This window comes from Lacerta agilis, chromosome 4, assembly GCF_009819535.1.
Source record: "Lacerta agilis isolate rLacAgi1 chromosome 4, rLacAgi1.pri, whole genome shotgun sequence".
NCBI lineage: Eukaryota > Metazoa > Chordata > Lepidosauria > Squamata > Lacertidae > Lacerta > Lacerta agilis.
In genome coordinates, this window is record NC_046315.1 from 49,974,880 (window position 1) to 49,996,072 (window position 21,193).

A 21,193-nucleotide genomic window follows, 5' to 3' on the forward strand; every position below is an offset into this window, starting at 1 on the left:
AATTTCTACTTAGAAGTAAGAGCTGCTGTGTTCAGAGTGGCATATTCCCATGCATGTGTGTTTAGGATTGTAGCCTGAGGCAGGAATCCTATACAGACTTACCTTGGATGTCTACTTTTGAGAGGACATCCATAGGATTGTTCTGTACATTTAAAGCAAAGATTATTTACTGAGGAGCTATTAAGGATGATCCTTATATTTTGTTATTTTACATGGTATTATTATTTTTCTTTTTCATGAGAGTGGGTATTCACTTTTCACTATCTTTGATAAAAAGATGGTATGTTTGTATGGTTTAGGATCCACTGGTGGCCTAATCCACAACCACAGAGTTTTCTCTTTAAGAAGATACCTAGGCAGACATACAGTAGACATTAACAGTGCTATCCTATGTGTGCTTACTTGGAGGCAAGATTCATTATGTTATGTTTAATGGACTTGCATTATAAAATGAAGATAATTTCCAGACATTTCTATAAAGTGGTGATTTTCCAAGCAGTTGGCTAATACTGTCAGGTATATTTCTATGCCTTCAGCAGGTACATAACCAAAGTGCAAAAGTTTTACTACATATTCTGGGACCTGCTGTTTGTAGAAACATTTTAAAAATTGGTTTCATTAAAGAAGGGATAGGGAAATTGTTGCCATTCAGATGTTGTAGGTCCCTCCCTGCTCTGTCTCTCTATAAAGAAGTTAAATGTTATCATTTAGTGTAATACCCTGTTGTTGTTTTTTAAATGAACAACAGTATTGCTTGGAATAGTGGTTTTATAAGCATGGCTTGTATGTGCTTTAATGCATCTAATGGCTGAAAAAATGATCTTTGGTCCAGCTGTCCTCATGAAAATGGGTGTGTCACCCCTTCTCCTTTGTGTCCTTAACTAGCATGGCACCAAGGCTATACCAAGGCTCTTTTGAGTCTTTGGGGATTTAGCTAGCCTTGCACAGAAAGATTGTCTGAAGACATCACACATCCCAGCTGCACATAGAAAAAAAATAGAATGTTTTACAGATATGTCCACATAGTGCTCAAATGCAAGATACATGTCTGGCTTTGTCTTCTCTCAAATCTCAGACACCTACAGTAAACCAAATTGTTGGAAGCAAATCTGCATGATCTCATCCTACCTATTCTCTCTGGAATGGAGAGATAATCTAAGAACAGTATTATTTTACAGAAAGAACAAAGAATGCTATACAGGAATCTTTCACTGAAGGGCTGAAAGAAAAATTAAATCCCTCCTAATCTGTGACTGTTCTGACCATATATTAGTTTTGAATATATTAGTGGCCAGATCTTGTTGCACAGCAAATCCAACACCGGCAATGTTATCCTATACATGTCTGCTCAGAAGTAAGTTCCATTGAATTCAATGGGGTAAGTGATTAGGATTACAGTTTTAAACTTACGTCTCTAATAAAACACAGGGTAAAATATGAAGAGATTTTTATTTTATAGACAATGATTCTGGCTAGCATAACTAGAAGTAAAGATCACTAGAATATAGTAGGAATGTGTTATTGGCTGCTTTTGAGCATTGGAGATCTGATATTTTTCCCTCCTCTTGGATGCTAGTTAAAAGGCTTTTTATTGTTTACTTCTGTTCTAAATATAGGCTATGAGATGTTTTTTTAAAAAAAGATATTGGCACTTTTCTCAATTTATTTTGAACTACTCTTTCTCTATAAAACTTTTACTGCTTTGTGGGCAAATTGTAATAGCCTGCCAACTTTTCTAATCTGGAACTGCTGCTTCCTTGAATTTGAGGACAATTGCTAAAAACAAGATGTTTCTTAGTGCTAATAGTAGCAGCAGGCCCATGATGAATCTGGTACCCAATCTCATATTGGTTGATTCATTTATGACAGTTAACAATACTGTACAGCAATGTAGCATTTTGCTCTGTGTAAACATAAATTTTGCTCTGTGTAAACTTCAGTGATTAACACCTTTCAAGGCATCAGTTATATGCAGTGTGATAAATTGGTTTTTCAATTACTGGTAGTTCATGTGGGATGAAAGTTCGTAACAAAGCAGCAGCCACTATCAAAAAAATTCAACCTAGAAGTAGGTCCCTATGTCCTATTTTCAAAGGTTACATGAATTCTTTATATTAATATTGCTTCACAGATGACAAATTCTAGAATGCCAGCTTCTCATAAAAAAACTATAGTGTCCTATTTTCTCAACTTATCTGCCACCTTGCAATACATCAAACAGCCCTTAAGGGGGATTTCAAAATAGGTTTCTCACATCCAAACTTGAATGGTATAACGAAGGAATTTGGGGGAACTCAGATAATCCCATAATTTCACACAACTTGGTTTGTCTTGGAACACATTGTATTGGCATTGTAAAGATTGTTATGCCCATCTTTCTGGTAACCAGTGGACAACAGCTTATCATATATAGATTTTAAAATGTCAGGGTCTGAACTGTTTATATAGTTTGAATCTGTTTTTCAAGACTATGCTTTTTTGCTCATTGTTTTAGAAAGTACTGGATGAATGCCAGGATCTGAGAGCCTGCCAACTCCTTGTCAATAGTCGGGTTTTTGGACCTGATCTATGTCCAGGAATCACTAAATACCTTCTAGTCTCCTTTAAATGCAAACCTAGTAAGTAATTTGTAGAACAGGCAAGTGTCATTTTTGTACTTGTTTTGCTTTTTGTTTTGACTGCAGTGCCGGCACAGACATCTTTGCATGAATCTATGCGAAGCTCTGAAGTGGATTCACCCAGTCCTTGTACCAAAGTTTGTGGGTTTTGCCAAGCATGTTATTCACCACTTTTCATAAAAGTGTATGTGCACGTGCAAGTGAGTTATGTCTGGCAATATGCACAGAGATCCTACAGAACCAAAACACTACCCTGCAGCTATCTTTCAGAAGTGACAAAATATCCCTGTCAGCATTGTCAGAGAATATATGGAAATGACCCTTCACACATGCACATCCATCATAAAAGAGCACGACCCATCTAGGGAATAAGATTTGCTGTACATATTAGTTTCAGTTCTAGATTGTTGGGGGTCTTGAAAACAATTTATTACAAGATGGGACATAAATCATTAAGTTGAATGGGGATAAGTGCAGGTGCATTTCTAGAAAGGTGGAAACTTCACAGTGCAATCTGTGCATGTCTACAGAAGTAAGCCCCACTGATTATAGGATAGAGACTAGTGTGCCTATATATTTTATTTATTTCTCATTATTTCTATTTTTTTTTAACCAATGTAATAAAAATGGCTTATTAATATAAAAGAGCAATAAAGTAATAACCGCTGCCCCCTGCAGATCTCAAACCATAGGTTGGCAGGTATAGGGGGAGTTGAGTTTTTTAGGGCTTTGTACATGAGTACCAACCACTTGAAATGGGCCCAGTAATACACAGGCAGCAGGGACTGATGATTTGTTTTCCCATTTAACAACCTGGAAGCAGCATTCTGCACCAGATATATGAGCTAATCTTAAAGGTTAGCTCCATGTAGAGTGTATTGCAGTAATCTAATCACTACTTGCAGTAGTCAAAGTCTTTGGTGCAGAAAATTCAAATAACAAACTTTGGGAGCCCAATATAGAAAAAAGTTCATTCCGTTATGGGCAATGTGACTTAATTTCTACTTCATCAAGATAGTAATGGCTGGCTTTCTTTCACTAGATTCTGTCACTGTTGGTTTTTTTTAAACAACAACAGCAACACAGAAAACCTATATGCCACTGTATTTTATTTAGCAGACTTCTGTCTTTTGAATGACCTGAAGAAAGTGTTTTGGTGACTAATACGGTCAAGCTAATGCTATGAATTTAATCAGGTTGCACTGCATTTTGATTTAGATATACAGTCATACCTCATGTTGCGAACGCTGCGGGTTACATTTTTTTGGGTTTCGGCGCTCGTGCATGTGCAGAAGCGGCACTGTGGGTTGCAAACGCTGCAGGTTGCGAACGTGCCTCCTGCACGGATCACGTTCGCAACTCGAGTGTCTGCTGTAGCTAGATTTGCAAGCCAACCTGCTGCACATTTCTCAGAAGTAAGTCCTACCAAGTTCAGTGGGATGTACTCACAACACAAATAAGTGTGCATAGGGTTTTAGACCTAACAACGTTCATTTTTTTGGTCAAAGCCTTACATTTCAGAGTTAGCTTCATTGTAAACCTAGCTGGTAGTAGCCAGTACTTGTGAGTAGGATAGGGATATTTATTGTGAAAGTAGGAAGTCACATCCTCATGCAAGCATACCCTGCAGTACAAATGGTGATTGCATTGGATGCTTTGCATCCAGAGATGCATCACAGTGCAGATGCATATTCTCCATATTCAATCTCTGTGTGGTTCCCAGTTCAGGAAGGGATTCTGTATATAGATATACATTTCTCCTTGGAGATTTTTCTTGCTGGATCAGTGTGTAGATATCAGTCTTCACCTAAGCAAAGCTGGTTGTGACAAAGCCCCAGTAAAACTAACAAAACAAATATGACTAATATGAGTCCCCTTGTTCTTGATGGAGCTTAGTTTTTCTGTGCTTATAAGTAGACCGGGGGGGGGGCACTTCTTCAATCATTTGCTTAATTTCACTTATTTGCTTTAAATCCAAGTAGTTATTGTTATTTTTGAGAATAATCTCATGCTATCTTATATTGCATCAGCCTCATTCTTTTATGTTATCCTTTAGGACCAGAAAATGTGTGGCTTGTTTGTCTGCTGGGCAGCATATGTAGGGTTCAGGCTGCACTAATAATAGGCAGTCATGAGGGAAATGCCAAGGACTTTTGAATGACGTTGTTTCCTGCTGTTTTATAAAATGTACTTAAACTTTTTCACAAATAAACAAAGCCCTTTAGACTTTGACATTTCACATTAAATAACTGATTTTTACGTCTCTGGAAAACGGTTCTTAAAAACATTGACTTGAAACTAAATCCCTTTGGTTTCCATAGAATTTGCTTTCAGGTGGATGTGTTTGGGATAGTGTCTTTTCACCAGTTTCATCTTAATACTTACCACCTATATCCTCACTGTGATATGGCCAAAGGTTAAACTCCATATCTGCCTCTATACTCATAGCTCTTCCAGATGAACAAATTCCCTGGCAAGATTACCACTGCAGGGGAAAGTTTTTCATGCAGGAAGAAAGCAGAGTTGTCCTCAAAAAGGACATTGAGTCTACTACACCAACCCCTCCCCATCTTTACTCTTAGCTGCTCCATACAAGAACTTTCGAAGCACATGGATCATCAGATGAGGAGGTAGAAAGGGAGAAGGGCCATCCAAATCCTATAATTTGAGAGTGTCTTTTACAAAACCTTGTCTTGTCCCAGTAAGATTCTTCCCCCACCCCCAGCCTCTCAGAAGTAGATTGATTTCTAAATGAGGGCCAAAAGAATTATCTCCATAAGGAGATTAGCCATAAAGCTGCTATGTTCAGGTGTTATTTAATCCTGGATACCTCTAAGATTTAGGCACAATGAACATTATTTAGGGAGCCTGGATATATTATTAGAATTCAGTTTTATCCCCCAAGTGCATTTTCTGACATTCTTTTGAACTATCCTTACCTTTATTATTAAGACATAAAATTTATCTAACTAAATATTTAAGTTAGATTTAGGATAATATATGTTAAGAATGTAAGATGAGCCTTGCTGGAGCGGACAGGTTGTCTATCTTGTCTAACACCCTGTTTTCAACAGTGGGCAGATAGATGCCTCTGAGAAGCCCAAAAGCAGGATATAAAGACAACAGCCTCCCCACATCTTACATCACCAGTACCACTCATAGATTTCTCTTCCCCAACCTGGTGTCCTTGAGATGTTTAGGATTGCAACTTCAGTCAGCCCTAACTGCAATACTTCAAGGATCGCCCCTCCCCATGTAAACTGATTTGGCCCTGTGATCATCATCTGAGTCCCTTCTTTGTGTGCCTTGTCCACAAGAGGTCTGGAGAGTAGCAGCATGAGAAGAGGCCTTTTTTGTGGCTGCTCCATGTTTGTAGAATGCTCTCCTCAGGGAGGCTCGCCTGGCGCCTTCATTACATATATGTAGGTGCCAGGTGAAAACATTTCTCTTTAACCAGGCCTTTTGCTGATTAACATTCTATGTCCTTTTAAATGTGTTTTAAAGAAGGGTGTTAGTGGTTTGTTCTTGTTTTTATTATGGATTTTGTGTTCTAATTTTGTATTTCTATGTTGTGAACTGCCCTGTGATCTTCAGATGAAGGGCAATATATAAAATTAGTGGATATTATTATTATTATTATTATTATTATTATTATTATTATTATTACTATCTGGCTGGCAACTGTAGCCCAAAACATCTGGAGGGCACAAGGAGAAGGAAGGCTGGTCATCTCCTTTTCCACATAGTTTTATAAGCATTTTTGGCAAAGGTGCACATTTTTATAAGCAATTTTTGCCAGTTTAGTCTGTTTTTCTATGTTGCTTTCACAAATAAATTCATTTAAATACACGCTTTCCCCTAATATATGCATTTTTGTGAATGTCATTTGGAAAACTGAATGACAAAATTTGGATAAGTGCACATTTTGAAGGATGCCTGTGTTTTGGTACTCATTGTTTTGGAAAGTGTGGGCTTGATCAATTCTGCTTTAAATGCAAACAATAGAATTTGTTCCCCATCCCTAACCATCATAACTTCATCTCAAAGGTGGCCATACAGATATATCTGGAAAGGAACTCCATTGGTCGGGGAAATGAGGTTTACTTCTGAGTAGACATATATAGGATTGCACTGTAAATTTCTTAAGGAAACCATGCTCTTTAGCTTCAGAGGCCATAAATAAATAAATGGTTTGACAAACTATTGAGGCACCTATGGCTGAGGTGGTCAGCTCTGCCCAATTTGATGGTTTGTTTGGTTTCTTATGTCAGGGGTAGGGAACCTTTGCCTCTCCAGATGTTGTTGGACTCCAGCTGATATCAGCCTCCAGCCACGCTGGACAGTAGTCAGTGATAAGGGGAGTTGGGCTTGAACAACATTTGAAGGGCCACAGGTTTCCTATCCCTAGCTTCTGTTTTTATTCTCCCACACTGGAGGTAGGATTCCCCCCAAGCCAGCATACAAAAATGACACAAAAATAACAAAATATAAAACAATAAAAGAACATACAATAAAACATTGTATAAAAATAGCCACACAAAACACAGAAATCAAATGCATAACACAATGGACAGTAGCATCATAGTAAACAACAACAAAGAATTCTAGCAGCATTTGACAGCCATGGCATCCAATTACCGTATGTTTTGTGGGGTGGGGCAGGTTCACACTGCATGCTCAAAGTAAGCACTGACTGAGTCTGGCAGGGTTCTTTTGGGAGGCTATGCCATAATCACCACCTCTCAACTAAAAAGGCTTTTTGTGCATCCACCTCAGGTCAAATGACTTAGGATGTATGTGAGCATATTAAACACATAATCTGAGATATTAAGGGGAGTGGGCAACAGGGAACATCACAAAAGATTGCACTTTCAGCAGTGATCTTAGGTTGTTTTTGTAAATGGACCAGACTATCAACCAGACTAACTCCCCACCAATAAGCAGTGTTTTTCCCTTTCCTTTGCAGCTGAATATAAAACCAGATTAGTGTGTGAGAATGAAGAACTGAAACTCCACTGTAAAGAGTCGAAATTCCTTAACATCTATTCTGCCTCATATGGCAGGGCTGCACACAAGGAGGACACCTGTGCTACAGAAACGGGCCGCTTCCCTCAGTTTGGTAGGTTGACAAAAGAGTATATGTGTTAGGTCAGATTCACTGGCAGTGACCACTGGCAACCCCCAACCTGATGTCCTCTGTATATTTTGGACTATACTCCCACCAGTCCAGCAAAGCTGACTGGAGTTGCATTCTAAAACTTCTGGATGGGGAAGGCTGGAATAGACCATATATACAGCTAAGCTGTATGAATGTTTGCTTGTGAACACAATTGCCCTGATTTTTGGACAGGAACTATAGACATGGAAAATAATTATTTTAAAGGCAACCTAGCTAAAGTTCTAACACTTTTGTTTAGCGATGTCAGGGCTCTGTCTTGGAAAACTATGGTAAAAATATATATGCAGGATTCAGTTCTTAGTTAATATTTAACTGTTTAACAGGATTCAGGATTCCAGCCAGAGCGCTGCTTGTTTATGCCTTAGTTCCAAGTATGCGGCATGGATGCATTTAGTCATATTTTCAGCATATTCTGAGACCAAAATATACACAAAGCTTGTTCAAAACCATCTGGGTTTTAATGACAACAAAAACCCATGTGGGAATTACTGATGACATAGGCCTAGTTCCCAGGGCCAAATCAGGCCACAGAGGCCCCCTGATCAGATTTCCTGCTGTCTCTTTACATTTTAGAAAAAGCTTGAAGGCTGCGTCTGCTTGCAGAAAGTTGTTCTGTGAAGCACCCTTATGTTCCTGCTTTTTCCTAATATAGAGGTTGAGAAGGAACCCCTTATCTTTTCTCCCCTCTCTTAGAAAATGGCTGGCTGTCAGAGGAATTTGGGGCAGAGATACATAATGCCTGAAGTTGTGTTAAAGGAAGTCTGTGCCCATGTGGTATTAGTAATAACAACGATCAATTCGTTTTCAAACAGGAGAGGGGGGATGAAATGATGAGAGCAAAAAAAGAGTGTGTATGAAAGGAACGCAAGCTTTTTTCTTGAGGGTACGATGATGTCACAAAAACATAAGGGAATTATTCTCCAGGTATCAGGGCAGTTGCTCAAGGACATCCTGATGCATGAACATTATTTTGACAAAATATACCATGTGTAATATTTATAAGGTCCCTCATGCATCTGCTTACACAGCAAAACTTTAACTACAGTCGTACCTTGGTTTTCAAATTTAATCCGTTCTGGGAGGCCGTTCGACTCCCGGAACAGTTCGAAAACCAAGGTGCGGCTTCTGATTGGCTGCAGGAGCATCCTGCAGCCAATCAGAAGCCGCACCAGACGTTTGACTTCTGAAAATCGTTCAAAAACTGGAACAATCACTTCTGGATTTCGATCGTTCAGGAGCTGAAACGTTCGAGTTCAAAGGCGTTCTTCAGCTTCTGAGGTTCCACTGTACTTGAGTGAAGCTGAGATGAACATGAACCTTTGTATATTACTTTCACCACACTTGCTTGCTATAGGCTCAGCTGCACCAACTCATGCACCAAGTGGACAGCTACATCTGTCTATCAAAGTTTCTGTTTCCTTTTACTGCCCCAGCCTAGCATTTGGCTGGGTAGCCATTGATATGTGCTCATTGGCAAGGCTGCTCCAGATGTTTCATGGATTATTTTCTCTCTATGGACTATAAGGACCATACTTGCCTAACCCATAAGAAAATTGTGAGGCTCAGTGCATGAAATGAATACCTTGGAGAACCAGGCAAGCTGGCACATGTGCATATTAATGTATTGCTTATAAAAGTAAAGGGGGGGGGATGGAATTCTATGTTAACAGGAAGCAGGGTACAGTAATAAAAAATCAAGGCTTGGTTACTTTGACTTCATGGTCTACACAAATTACCTCCTCTCTATGCCAAACATTATAGCCTGCCAACTCGTCTAAACTTGGCTTGGCCAAGTTCTTGTCTGTTTTGTTCATCACCCTGCTTTAAACCAATCATTTTCTTTTCAAATTCCCAATAAGACACAATATTTTGTTTTTAATGGCCAACGGAAATGAAATACGATGCCAAGCTGAGAGACTGGGAAAAGTTTTAGGTTCCCATATGTTCCCGAAGCTATAAATTGTTCTGGTTAATATTACAAATACTTGAAGGAAAGGTTATGCAAAAGACAATATAACCCGTGAAAAGGATCACGTTCAGGGGCCAAACTAGACCTGATTTTTAAAAAAGCATGATTGCATTTAACAAGTATTATTTTATCCTTTCAAATGCCTCAAACATTATATCCCTCTATTTGAAGTGTTGTTGGTTTTCCATATTTGATTTGCTTCTTAAAGCTCCCAGGTCCCAAGTATGGTGAGCCCACGAATATGCAAGCTTTTATTTTTATTTTCTAGGAAATTTCTAGCACCAAGATTTAGTCTTAGAGAAACATTTTTTTTAAATGGATCAACAAGCAGCCAGGAAAACAGTTCAAATCACATGAATATTGTCTGTTCTGTTTAGTAAACACGGCTATTTGGGATGAACTTCTTTTCAATTTTATCCTTCTTTCCAGCATCACACAGTTGTCACTGCATGATATGCAGTGCACACATGTGAATGTGTGCAGTGCCCAATCTCTGCTGTACAGTTGGCTCTGGCTAGTCCATTGACTTGAAAGCTTTTGTGCACTACAGAACAGAAAGCGAAGTCTACCAGTGTTTGAAATGGGAGAGGCTTTCAGAATTGAAGAGAAGAATTGCCAGTCTCATTAAACTCTACACAATTTATGGCTCCAGCAACTCTGAATAATTTGCATGTCAAAACGTGTCTAAAATAAAGCCAATTAGTACCTGAAAAGAACTTTCCTTCAGAAACAACAGACTCCAATCTGTTCAATAGCAGCTCAAGTCAGAGCTGATATTTTACAGCCATGTTTTGGAAATGCTTTTATGACCTCGTCTTTTCAGTGTCAGATGGATTCATGTCCACTACATAAAAAACCACCAGCACTGCTTGGCACCCTTGTGGTTAGTAACCACTGATCACAGAAGCAAGGCAGCAGATTAAAAGAAGTTAGACAATGGACTGTACTCTCACTCCTGCAGTGATCACAGAAGTCAATATGTTCCCATCATTATTGTGTGTGTGTTACCATCTCCTTTCATTTTGGCATTGAAATAACGACTCTCTGAAATTTACCCTGTGAATTTCTGAGCCTAATCCCAGTCAAATCACTTTACTTCATAGATCTCCTCGGCCAAATCTAAGCTCAAAGATAGACATACACTCATATACAACTCCGTCGGATCAGACAGGACAGGCGTAGCCAATGTGGTTGCCTTTAGATGCCGCTGACTAAAACTCCCACCACCCCTGGTCAGTGGCCATGCTGGCAGGGGCTGATGGGAGAACATCTGGAGGCCACCATGTTGACTTCCCCTGAGATAGCATGATGCAATGCATAAAAAGGACACATGTTGCTTAGTCTTGTTGTGTTTGTAGTCTGCCTCCAAAATTCTCAGAGCTGCATTAGGGTTGCCCACCTGCACCTGTCCAAACTTGAGGTGTCATTTTCCTGTTCTGGAAGAAATGCTTATCTCAAGAGACTAAAGAGAAAAGAAGTAAGAAGGAGAAGATGGCGGAAAGTTGGCATTACTCCAGATCTTCCAGTAATTTGGCGTTTTTTTGTTTGCTTGTTGCACGGGTGTGCGCAGGGGGGGTGGGGTGGCAAAATTTGATGCCTCTCCCAGCTCTCAGACTGCCTTCCCGAGCTGGCTAAGTGACTGCTGGGCTTTGGGAAGGAGGTGTGAGGCTCTGGCAGGGTCCTGGAGCCCTCCCATATCCTTCCCAAAGCTGGGAAACTGCTAACTAGGCTTTGGGAAGGAGGAGTGAAGACTCTAAGGACCCTGTCACAGCCTTCACATTGAGGCAAACTATTACTGCAATTAGTAGGTTTCTTGAGTTAGCACTGTGTTTGTAACAGCAAGTATATATTTACAAGCACACTTGTTCCTTTCTTTTCTTTCCCCCCCAGCTCAATTGTTTTATTAAGGATTTTCTTGATTTACAAAGGTGTGCACAATGTCTCTCTCGTATTTTTCCCATGTAACATTTTTACAAATCAGTTTTGGTTGTTGAGACATTAGGGAGAGGAGGGGGAAAGAGGTGGGTGGGATGGGGAGATGGGTGAGGTGGGGTGACGATGTTTCTATTTTCCTTAATATATGTAGGGTTTGGTGTCAGCGTTGTTTGTGTAGGTTCTCTGTTGTTCGCTTGTGCATCTTTGGCGGTGTGAGAGGTTGGGATTGGCATAGGGTGTGATTGTTCATTTGTGGTTGGCTGTGGTGATCTTTTGGTTTCCTGTGTGAGTGGAGTGCGTGGGTGTTTTTGATCAGGTTAGCCATATTGATTTGTATGCTGTCAGTAGATTTTTGTCATTGTCTTGTTAGGCTGTGTGTATGATGAAGGGGAACCATACCGGGGTGAAGGTGTCTTCTACTGTTTGTCCCCATGTCAGTTTCAGGTTACTGGTTAGTTTTTCTAGTAGGGCTGTTTCCCAAACTACTTGGTACCATTGGTCCATGCTTACTCCTGGCAGGTCTTTCCAGTGTCTGGTTATGATGTTTCTGGCTGCTGAGAGTATATGGGTTATGAGTTCTTTGTGGTGTAAGTGGGCATTATTGTCTTGGAAGATGTTTAGTAAGACTTGTTCCTTTCTTTGAACCTGTCATTGGTATCTATATTTGTATAACCATTTAAAAAAATTTCTCCCACATTTCAGATTGCTTTTCCTACTCAGCTTTAGCAGTATTATCTAAGATGTGTTATGGGAAACAGAGGTGCAAAATCTTTGCTAACAACCATAACTTTGGAAGGCCATGCCTGCCTGGAGTGAAAAAATATCTCAACGTCAGCTATGCATGTGGTAAGAAAAATTACATTAAAGTTTTTTTACATTATAAAATCTGGATTTTATAATGCCAGATTGAGAAATCCACATGTATATAAAGAGGCATTTGTTTCAAAAATCTGGGCTTCATCTTATACCTGTGATCTGCATCATTCCCATGTTTTAACACCAGAGTTGGGTACAATCATACAGTTACAGATTAATAGTTTATTCTTGAAAAGAGTAAAAAATGAAAATAAACGTACTGTATTAGCAAAAATATTGCCCACCTGCAAAATGTTGTTCAATGACGATTAGTGTGAATGCATGAGTGTGAGGGTTCCAAGGGAGGAGATTGCAGCTGCTGCACTTCCACCCCATCTTCCTCCTGCTTCTCTGCCATGAGCTAAGGCAAGGCTTGTCTTGCTCCAAGCAAACCACAAGCTGTAAATCACCCTTGGCTGGTCAGAAGTAAGACACACCATGAACCTGGTTTCAGATGATACACCAAGTCAAATTATAGCTTAGCTCACAGCAGCGTTTATAATGTTTGAGGTATTTTGTGTTTAAATATTTTATGGTAGCCGCTCAGAGTAGCTGGGGTAACCCAGTCAGATGAGTGGCTCATCATCATCATCATCATCATCATCATCAATTCAGTCCAAAGTGTTCAATAAGTGTATGTTAAGGGAAAGTGTATGTTAAGGGAAAGAGCATGTATTTTGCAGTGTATTGATTTTGTAATCTCTCTCTCTCTCTCTCTCTCACACACACACACACACACACAGAGTCAATCACATTTCTCTCTCTCTCACTTGATTAATTTCAAATATGTTTCCTGCCATGATAATTTGATGCAGCCTGGAGCATTTGCAAATGATTTGATGCTTTAACTGTTTTCCACATGGCCTAATGGCTTTGGGTAAGGCAGAGTTTTGGAATGTGTGAGATGCCACACACACCAGTGGGGGCTTGTGTTGACAGACTTCCAGGGAATGAATGCAATAATTACTGTAAGCAAGTCTGTTCATAGACGTTTCTGATCATAGCATTAAATTCTATTTTCCTTTGTTGGTGTCTGCAAACGAAGATTAATGCATAGCAAGTTGCAAGGTCAAGTTCTTTTGTCTCTAGAGTCAGGAGAGAGAAAATACTGAAAGCACTTTGGACTAAAAAGAACAACGCATTTAAGTATCAGTGCTGTTTATTTTTAGGTTTCTTTTCAGAGTGTTATTTATTGTCTAGCAGCCAATTTTCTTCTTTGGTTTTTGAAGCCATATTTTAACTTACCCACCATTATATGAAATTTTTAAAGGGATAAATAGATCCATTCATCCCATCTTAAGAACTGCAGATTCCAGTGGGTGGGCTGCATCAAAACTGGGTGTGCCGCTCAAGTGGACTGTAAAACAGATTATGCAGTGCTGCTGATTGGGCTGAGCCACCTGGATCAGCTATGGGGTGGAGGTGGGTAATACGGGCTTCACTGTCTACACACACTATAGGCATGATAGATGTCTCCTGAAGGTGTTGAGTCAAGTTCAGTTGACATAAACTCTCAAATGGGAATGGGAGGGAATGTTTTCTCTCTAAATTCCACTCCTCATAGCCTTAACTTATGCCAGCAGCTCACCTTTTAAATAACTACAGCTAAGAGCATAGATTCCAGAACTGTGTGTTGCACACCGGTGTGTCATGAGAGGTGCTGGAATGTGCCCTGAAAAAATAATCCAGCATGTTGAATGCATTGACTGTTTTGTAACCTGTGGAGCAAGGAGGTCCCATAGTGAAGCTTTGATCCCCCTCCCTTTCCACCAAAATATGAACTGTGAGTCACCAAATCCCAAGGGAGGGGTGCAGCTGATAGCTATGGGTGAGTTCCAGCATCATCCAGAAAACTGTCCTCCCAACCTTGAGCCCTGATGGAGTAAGTAAAGGGTGGGAGGAAAGAGGCTATATTAACTGGACTGCCCTGAAGTTCCAGAAGACCTGCCTATTGTTTTGGGAGCTTATTAAACATATGTGAAATGTATATGTAAAATTTAGACATATCTGTAAAATTTAAGCACATATTAAATGTACTTCTGGTTTTAGTCCAAAAAAGTGAATCAAAAGTGTGAAAAACCCTTCTCTAAAGACATTGCACTATTCCACACAATATTCAAAAGCCAGGCCAAAACAAGAGGGGATTTGCATCAGAATGTTGTGTAGTAGGGGGCTGCTATTATTGCACATGCTGGACTTCCATTGAGCCTGATAACTGTTCTCTAGTGTCTGGGTGGTGCTGTTTTTGTTGCATAAGGAAAGGCACTCAGGTAATTGAGTTGACTATTAATATTATAGGATCACTCACACATTTTAAAAGCACTTTAGCAATCATTCAGAAATCTTTGCCCAAGGCATTTTATGTATATCACCACCATTAACAAGTTATGGTTTTCCCATTTTACTCCCTCCATCTAGTGTGAATGAAGATACTCCCAACACCTTACTTCCTACCCCAGATGCTAGTCCAGACTGCCCTGCAATAAAACTAGGACTCAATAAAACAATAAAACAACAATTGGAAGTCAAACCAGAATTGGCTTAATTATATTTCAAGACAACAATCTGGATTTACATAATAAAGAACTAATAAGTCATTTATTACAAGCATTGAAATGCAATATAACCAGAGTGGAAATACCTTTTGGGCACAACAGACAATTGGTATAGAACAGTTTGGGAAACCACCCTCCTTGAAAGATTAACCAATAAACTACTGTTGACACATGGACAGATTAAGAAAGATGGCTTTATACCAGTGTGGATTAATTTCAGAAAATGAACAATCCCCCATCAGCATTTTGCTCAATCTGGTTGATCTAAATTTAAATTTAAACATACATTATTATATTCACTTTGAATCCCTCCCTCCATTCATCAATATAGCAACACTTTATGTTGCTTCATTGGTAACATAAGAGGAAAAATGGCCATTACTCATACTTAATCTAAGCAAAACCACAAGGGCTCCCGATTAGGCGTTTAGCTGCTGTGTGATGTTGACTGTTATCTGTTAACTTTGCTCTATCCTGTTTCCCCCTTTGTTTTTGTTTAAACCAATTCACAAAACAATAACTTACACATTGAACCATATGTTGTAGATATTACTGCAAATTTATTATGCTATGTTTGTGATATAGAAATGGCATGAGAAGACTTACCGGTAGTCTATTTATTTGTATCATTTATTATTCTTATGATCCTTGTTTATAGAACCCGATAGAAAATTATTGCTGTTGTTGTTGTTATTTATAAAAACACCTAGGATGTAATTCTGTTATGATGCAATGTGTGACTGGGTGGCAGTGATAACCTTCAGCTTTATTTGACCATATCCGACACTCCTTCATTCCCCTCCTCTCCCTTCTGGTATTTTTCTTCAGGATTGTATGCAATTGCTCTTTTTTTGATGAGAAAGCTGCATTTAGTATTAGAACCATATACAAGCAGGGGAAATAATTTAGCTTGGAAAAGAGTGCATGTAACCTAGAGAGTCTGTGTGCATTGTCAAAATGTCAAAGCAACTATGATAAAAGATAATGCCTGACTTCCAAGCAATGTGGAAAAAAATCTGACACCTGAAGAGCTATTCATATACATGATATGTGCACCCTTTTTAATCTTTGTTGGAAGAATGTGAAATATTTCTAAATTAACATCCCAAAAATGCATTGGGGCAGACATGGATTGAAGAAAAATGTTCACTGTCTGCTTAGACTGATAGCTATTCCACTTTTGAGTTATAATTGCCTAAGGGTGTGTGTATGAGTAGTGGGGAGAGGGCCCTGTCGATTGTTAAGTGCCAAACTACATGTTGCAATGGAGAAGAGAAGATGTAGAATTAAACATCAGCTAGCTGAAATGCATGGGTCCATTTCTTCATGAGTCTCAGGCCTAGTCATTTTATCCATGGCACTGCAGACCAGATGTCATTTTCTTGTCTTTGTGGCCTAATCCACATGGTAAGCCATGAACAGTGCGCTATTTGGTGACAGCCACCATGTGGACCAATGGCACCTGTAAGGGTCATGTGCTCACTACGTAGATCCTAAAATGAAGTTGGGCTTCATGCTAAATATACACACCTAGATGGCACCACTAGTTATACTTCTAAGGAGGCATGCATTGCACTGTTACAGTCTTGATGTTTCAGTCTTTAGTATTTGTGGCACCACATTTTTATTCTATTACAGCGTCCGCGGGGACTAAAACAATCCGTCTCAGAGCCACAGGTCACATCATAATAGAGGTTTCAGGGCTATTCTAAAAGCATCCTCAATTTGTTTTGCCAAACTAATTACAACTCTTCATGATCAAGTTTGGAGAGGGGAAACATTTTGTCAATTTGAAGAGGAAGGCAGCTGACTGGTGTAGCACTGATGGACTAGTCCAGTCTTCACCAACCGGGTGCTCTCCATAGCTGTCAACTTTTCCCTTTTCTTGCGAGGAATTCTATTCAGAATAAGGGAATTTCCCTTTTAAAAAGGAAAAAGTTGACAGCTATGGTGCTCTCCAGATGTTTTGTTCCTATCAGCTCGGGGAAGGCTGGGCTAGGCTATCTGATGCCACCAGGAACTCCTGCTTCCCTGCATCAGAGTACATTTCCCCATTTTTTAAAAAAGCCGCCCCACCAAAAAAAGACAAATTAATTGATAAACACATGTTGTGCTTCCCCCTCCACAAAGCATGGGAGTTGTGAGAGGGAAGGACTGATTTGCTGATGCAGACACCTCTCTCTTCAGCTGCAAAGCTGGGAGAAAGCCAGCCTTGTTTGTTGGGTGAGGGATGCATTATGTTATGAGCTCTCTCTTCATATGATGCCTGTCTTGACCCTAACAGGAACTCTCAGACTATTCACAGCATGCTTGTGTGGTAGACAATGGATATAGAGAGTTACTAATAGAGCATGACTTCCCTATTGATGGTGTGCTGAAGATGTGGCTCTTGAAACAAAGGCAGACTCATGTGGTGCCACCTTATAATGAAATGTTTCTGAGCTTGTTTCTGTCTCAGTTCGGCAAGGGAGATGTGTGCATAGAAGTGCTGCATGCGTCGTAAGCTGTGTCAGATCAGTGCTGTTTTTGCTAGACCAAGCACCTATTTCAAGAGTGGGGCTGCTCTATTTAGTGTCCTTCTCCTTCCCCCTCCCCAGCAGTTGAGTGGTGCTGTTAGGGTTGAAAGTGCCCACAATCTCTTTCCTTGGGAGACAGATTTGTGTGCAGAGCCTTATGAACAGCCTACAGCTTCAGGCTGGGATTTGTGAATCTGCAGGATAAGAACTTTTCAGAGTTGACACCCATCCCTGGGGAAAATAAGCAGCCAGTGTCCTTGGCATATCTAGACCTATTCCATTGCCTAATATGGAGAATAGTATCTTGACGGGAATATTCAGGCTGGGGAGTGAAATGTGTTATTTGGCAGTTAATAATGGTTTGGGTTGTTTTTTTTGTCTTATCTAAGATTGGTTAACCATTTTGCCTCACCCAATGAATAATGCTTCTGTTGATGTCAAGTACTTTAAAATATTAGCATATAATATCTTCTTTTCTTTTCTTAAAATTTGCAGTTCCCAAATTCATATTTGCAGCAGTTGATCCAATGGTTAATCTAAACCCTTCTTGGAAGCCAAAAGAAGGTGAATATGGTCATTTTTATGGATCGCTACCAGCATTTGTCTTTTAAGTAAGAACCTACAATGGTTTGATCACATAAAATGAAAAAAATAGAATATACTACCAGCCAAGTGAAATGAGACCTTAGCAGGCATTTCAAATCTAGGTGGCAGAAAACATCAGGTTCAGTTGCTAGCATTACCAGATAAAATGATATCAGGACAAACACATTTTATCCTAGAGTTAGGCCTCTTGAATGAGATGATTCATTAACATCTTTAAGATAAAGTTACTTTTTTTAAAAAAAGAACTACTCGTATTTGACGTGAGATCACAGAGAATCATGGAGATTTTAAAGTTAAGAATTCTCTTTTGGGTAGGATATAAAAAACCATTTAGTTAACTAACACACACATTTTCAAACATTTTTTAAAGTACTTTGGTGGCCTTCAACTGTGATCTAATCTAACAAACCTCTCATTTGTTTTTTATCAGGTATAAATTTTGACCCAAAAGAATCAAGATTTCCAAAGAAAGAAGGAATTATAGTTAGCAACAGTTTGGCTATGTTTGCTTACATTAAAGGTAGAAATTGTGTGTTTTGTTCCCTTGCATTCTCCTCACCAGTAATCCTGTTGAGTATAATTATACTGTTCCAGTAGTAGAAAATTAAATCCATGTATAGACCGTGGCTGCAGTCTATAGCGCTTGCTGTAGAGTCTGCACATTTAGAAGGACATCAGGTGGACACTTTTTGATATGTAGGGATGGGGAAGAAATTCAGTTCAGTTGGTATTTAAATGAGAACCTACCAAATGCACATTTCTTGAAACAAAGCTGTTTTTCAAAATTCTGAACTGCCAACGAGTTTTTGTAAACTCAAAAGAGTTGTGCTTGTTCAAAAGCCTCTCTCCCTCTTTTACCTATACCTATGGGTCCCTTGCTGTGGTGCTAAAGGTTTCTGACCCACCCACCCAAGACTCCCAAACTTTTGACATTTTGTCTACACCCATTTTGATAGGCAGCCCTTGGAGGGTTGACCATGGGTCAATGTTGTCCTTGGCCCAATGTTGCCCTTAGCCACCCCTGTTTTACTGAACTTTGGTTGATTGCTTTTCATTGCTGTTCAGATGTTCTTATCTTTCTAGTTTCTGCTGCTCTGCTCTTTCTTTTAAAACATTTATCACCATATTTATATCCCACCTTTCTTCTAAGGAGCTGAAGGTGGCACACACACATCTTCCCCTCCCATTGTATCCTTACAATGACCCGGTGAGGTAGGTTAGACTGGGAGATGGGAATTGGCCTAATATCCTTCAGTGAGCTTCATTACTGAGTGGACATTTGGATCCTGGTCTCCAAGGTCTCACATTGGCTTTAGTGTTTTATTGCATTTTAAACCAATGTATTGTATTTCTGCCCTCCTAACCTGACCCGGAAGCCTCCTTGAACTATTTTGAATGGCAAGAAATAAACCCGAATGGGAGACTTGGGGCTTTCCAGACATTGCTCTAAACTCCCTTCCCCTTTGACCAACTATGGCTGTGGTTGATGGGAGTTGGCATCCAGAGGGATATAGGCTCACTATCCCTCAAATAAATGTTTTAAATAAATAGAATCTTGCTAGGCCCATGAAATCTGACAGCTGCTCATTTCAGATCATTCTATGGAGATTTGCAATCACATTTTAAAGTACTGTAATTTGGATGCAGTTTATATAGAGCTGCCTTATGTAACTTTAATGCTGTTTTCTATGAACCTGCTTGGTTCTGGCTCCCTCTGCATTGTTGTGCTGCTTTCTTCGCATGCTATGTGTGTAGGTCAGGGGGGAGCAATAACATGTGGTTATCCCTAATGGTGGATTAAAAGTGCTTGCTTTGAAGAGGTAAAATGCACTTTTAGGATTAAGTGCTTTGGGATGATCATTAAAACTGTACAGGTAGGATTTAGAACAGAGATACGTAGATATCGTTGCATGGTCTTTGAAGCCAAACAGTACAAATGCCCAAAGGTAAAGAACTGACAATAGCTGGCGAACTTTTCCAGAAATAGGCAGCTCTGAGGCAGATACAAACAGCTTTTCAGTGGCAAAGCTTCCTCTCTGCTTTCCCCCTAGAGCAGCCAGCTTCTTAGTGAGTCACACATTTGGCTGAAGTATGGCACCACCTACACCAGGAGAGCAGCACTTGAAGATCTAGCCTCCGGCTTGAAGCATTATGGTGCCCACACTTAGACTGTTCGGCTGTCTCCCTGTGCCATGGTGCTTTGTGGTCAAGCAGGCAGGATCAGCTAGCCAGAGACAAGTTAGCAGGGCTTGGTGAACCTTGAAAGCTTGGACTGGCACAACAGGACAGGGCCTTTTCAGAAATGAAGATCTTTCATCACTAACCCCTTTTCTGGCCCTCCCTTTATAACCCTTTAGTCTGGGATTTTGTTTCTAATTTCAGATCACCCTGAAAGAGCTGCTCTCTTGTTTGTGTCTAGTGTTTGTGTTGGCCTCGTGCTCACACTCTGTGCTCTGGTGGTCCATGTGTCATGCTCTAATGACCTGGAAAAACTGCGGAGGGTCAGAAAACGCTTGATACCAGAGGACAAAAAGGCTGATGAAAACAGTGAAGAGGAGGAGGAGGAGGAGGAGGAAGACGAGGAGCAGGAAGAGGAAAGAGAGGAGTCTTCCAGTTCTGATTTTCCCGATGAACTAGCAGGGTTCTGCAGGACTTCCTATTCAGCTTATTGTTCAATGGACCCAGCTGAACTTGCTGAAAGGATAGAGCGGAGAGAACAGATCATCCAAGAAATCTGGATGAGCAGTGGGTTGGATGCATCTCCTACTAGAAGCCTCAGTCCATTTTATACCAATGAACAGCAATGCATTTGTTTTGGATGAAAAAAGCTACTTTTGCTATAAAAAAGAAGAAGAAAAGAAAGGGGGGAATGTACTTTCTGTGAAGGAACATTTGCAACTCCTAGAAATAATTATTTGCAAAGTTATATTATTAATAATTATAATTAAATGCTTTAAAAT

General features: G+C 39.8%; 1 protein-coding gene across 2 annotated transcripts in view; it reads left to right on the forward strand.

Moving 5' to 3' along the window:
- EVA1C (eva-1 homolog C) overlaps positions 1–21,193 on the forward strand; it is a 43,096-nt gene extending 21,903 nt beyond the window's left edge. For both annotated transcript variants that reach the window (XM_033146919.1, XM_033146918.1), the window contains exons 3-8: positions 2,495–2,618; positions 7,585–7,737; positions 12,404–12,547; positions 18,123–18,191; positions 18,664–18,753; positions 20,616–21,193. In XM_033146919.1, the coding sequence (XP_033002810.1) occupies positions 2,495–2,618; positions 7,585–7,737; positions 12,404–12,547; positions 18,123–18,191; positions 18,664–18,753; positions 20,616–21,055 (1,020 nt within the window). In that variant the 3' untranslated portion in view covers positions 21,056–21,193. The remainder of the gene's footprint in view (positions 1–2,494; positions 2,619–7,584; positions 7,738–12,403; positions 12,548–18,122; positions 18,192–18,663; positions 18,754–20,615) is intronic.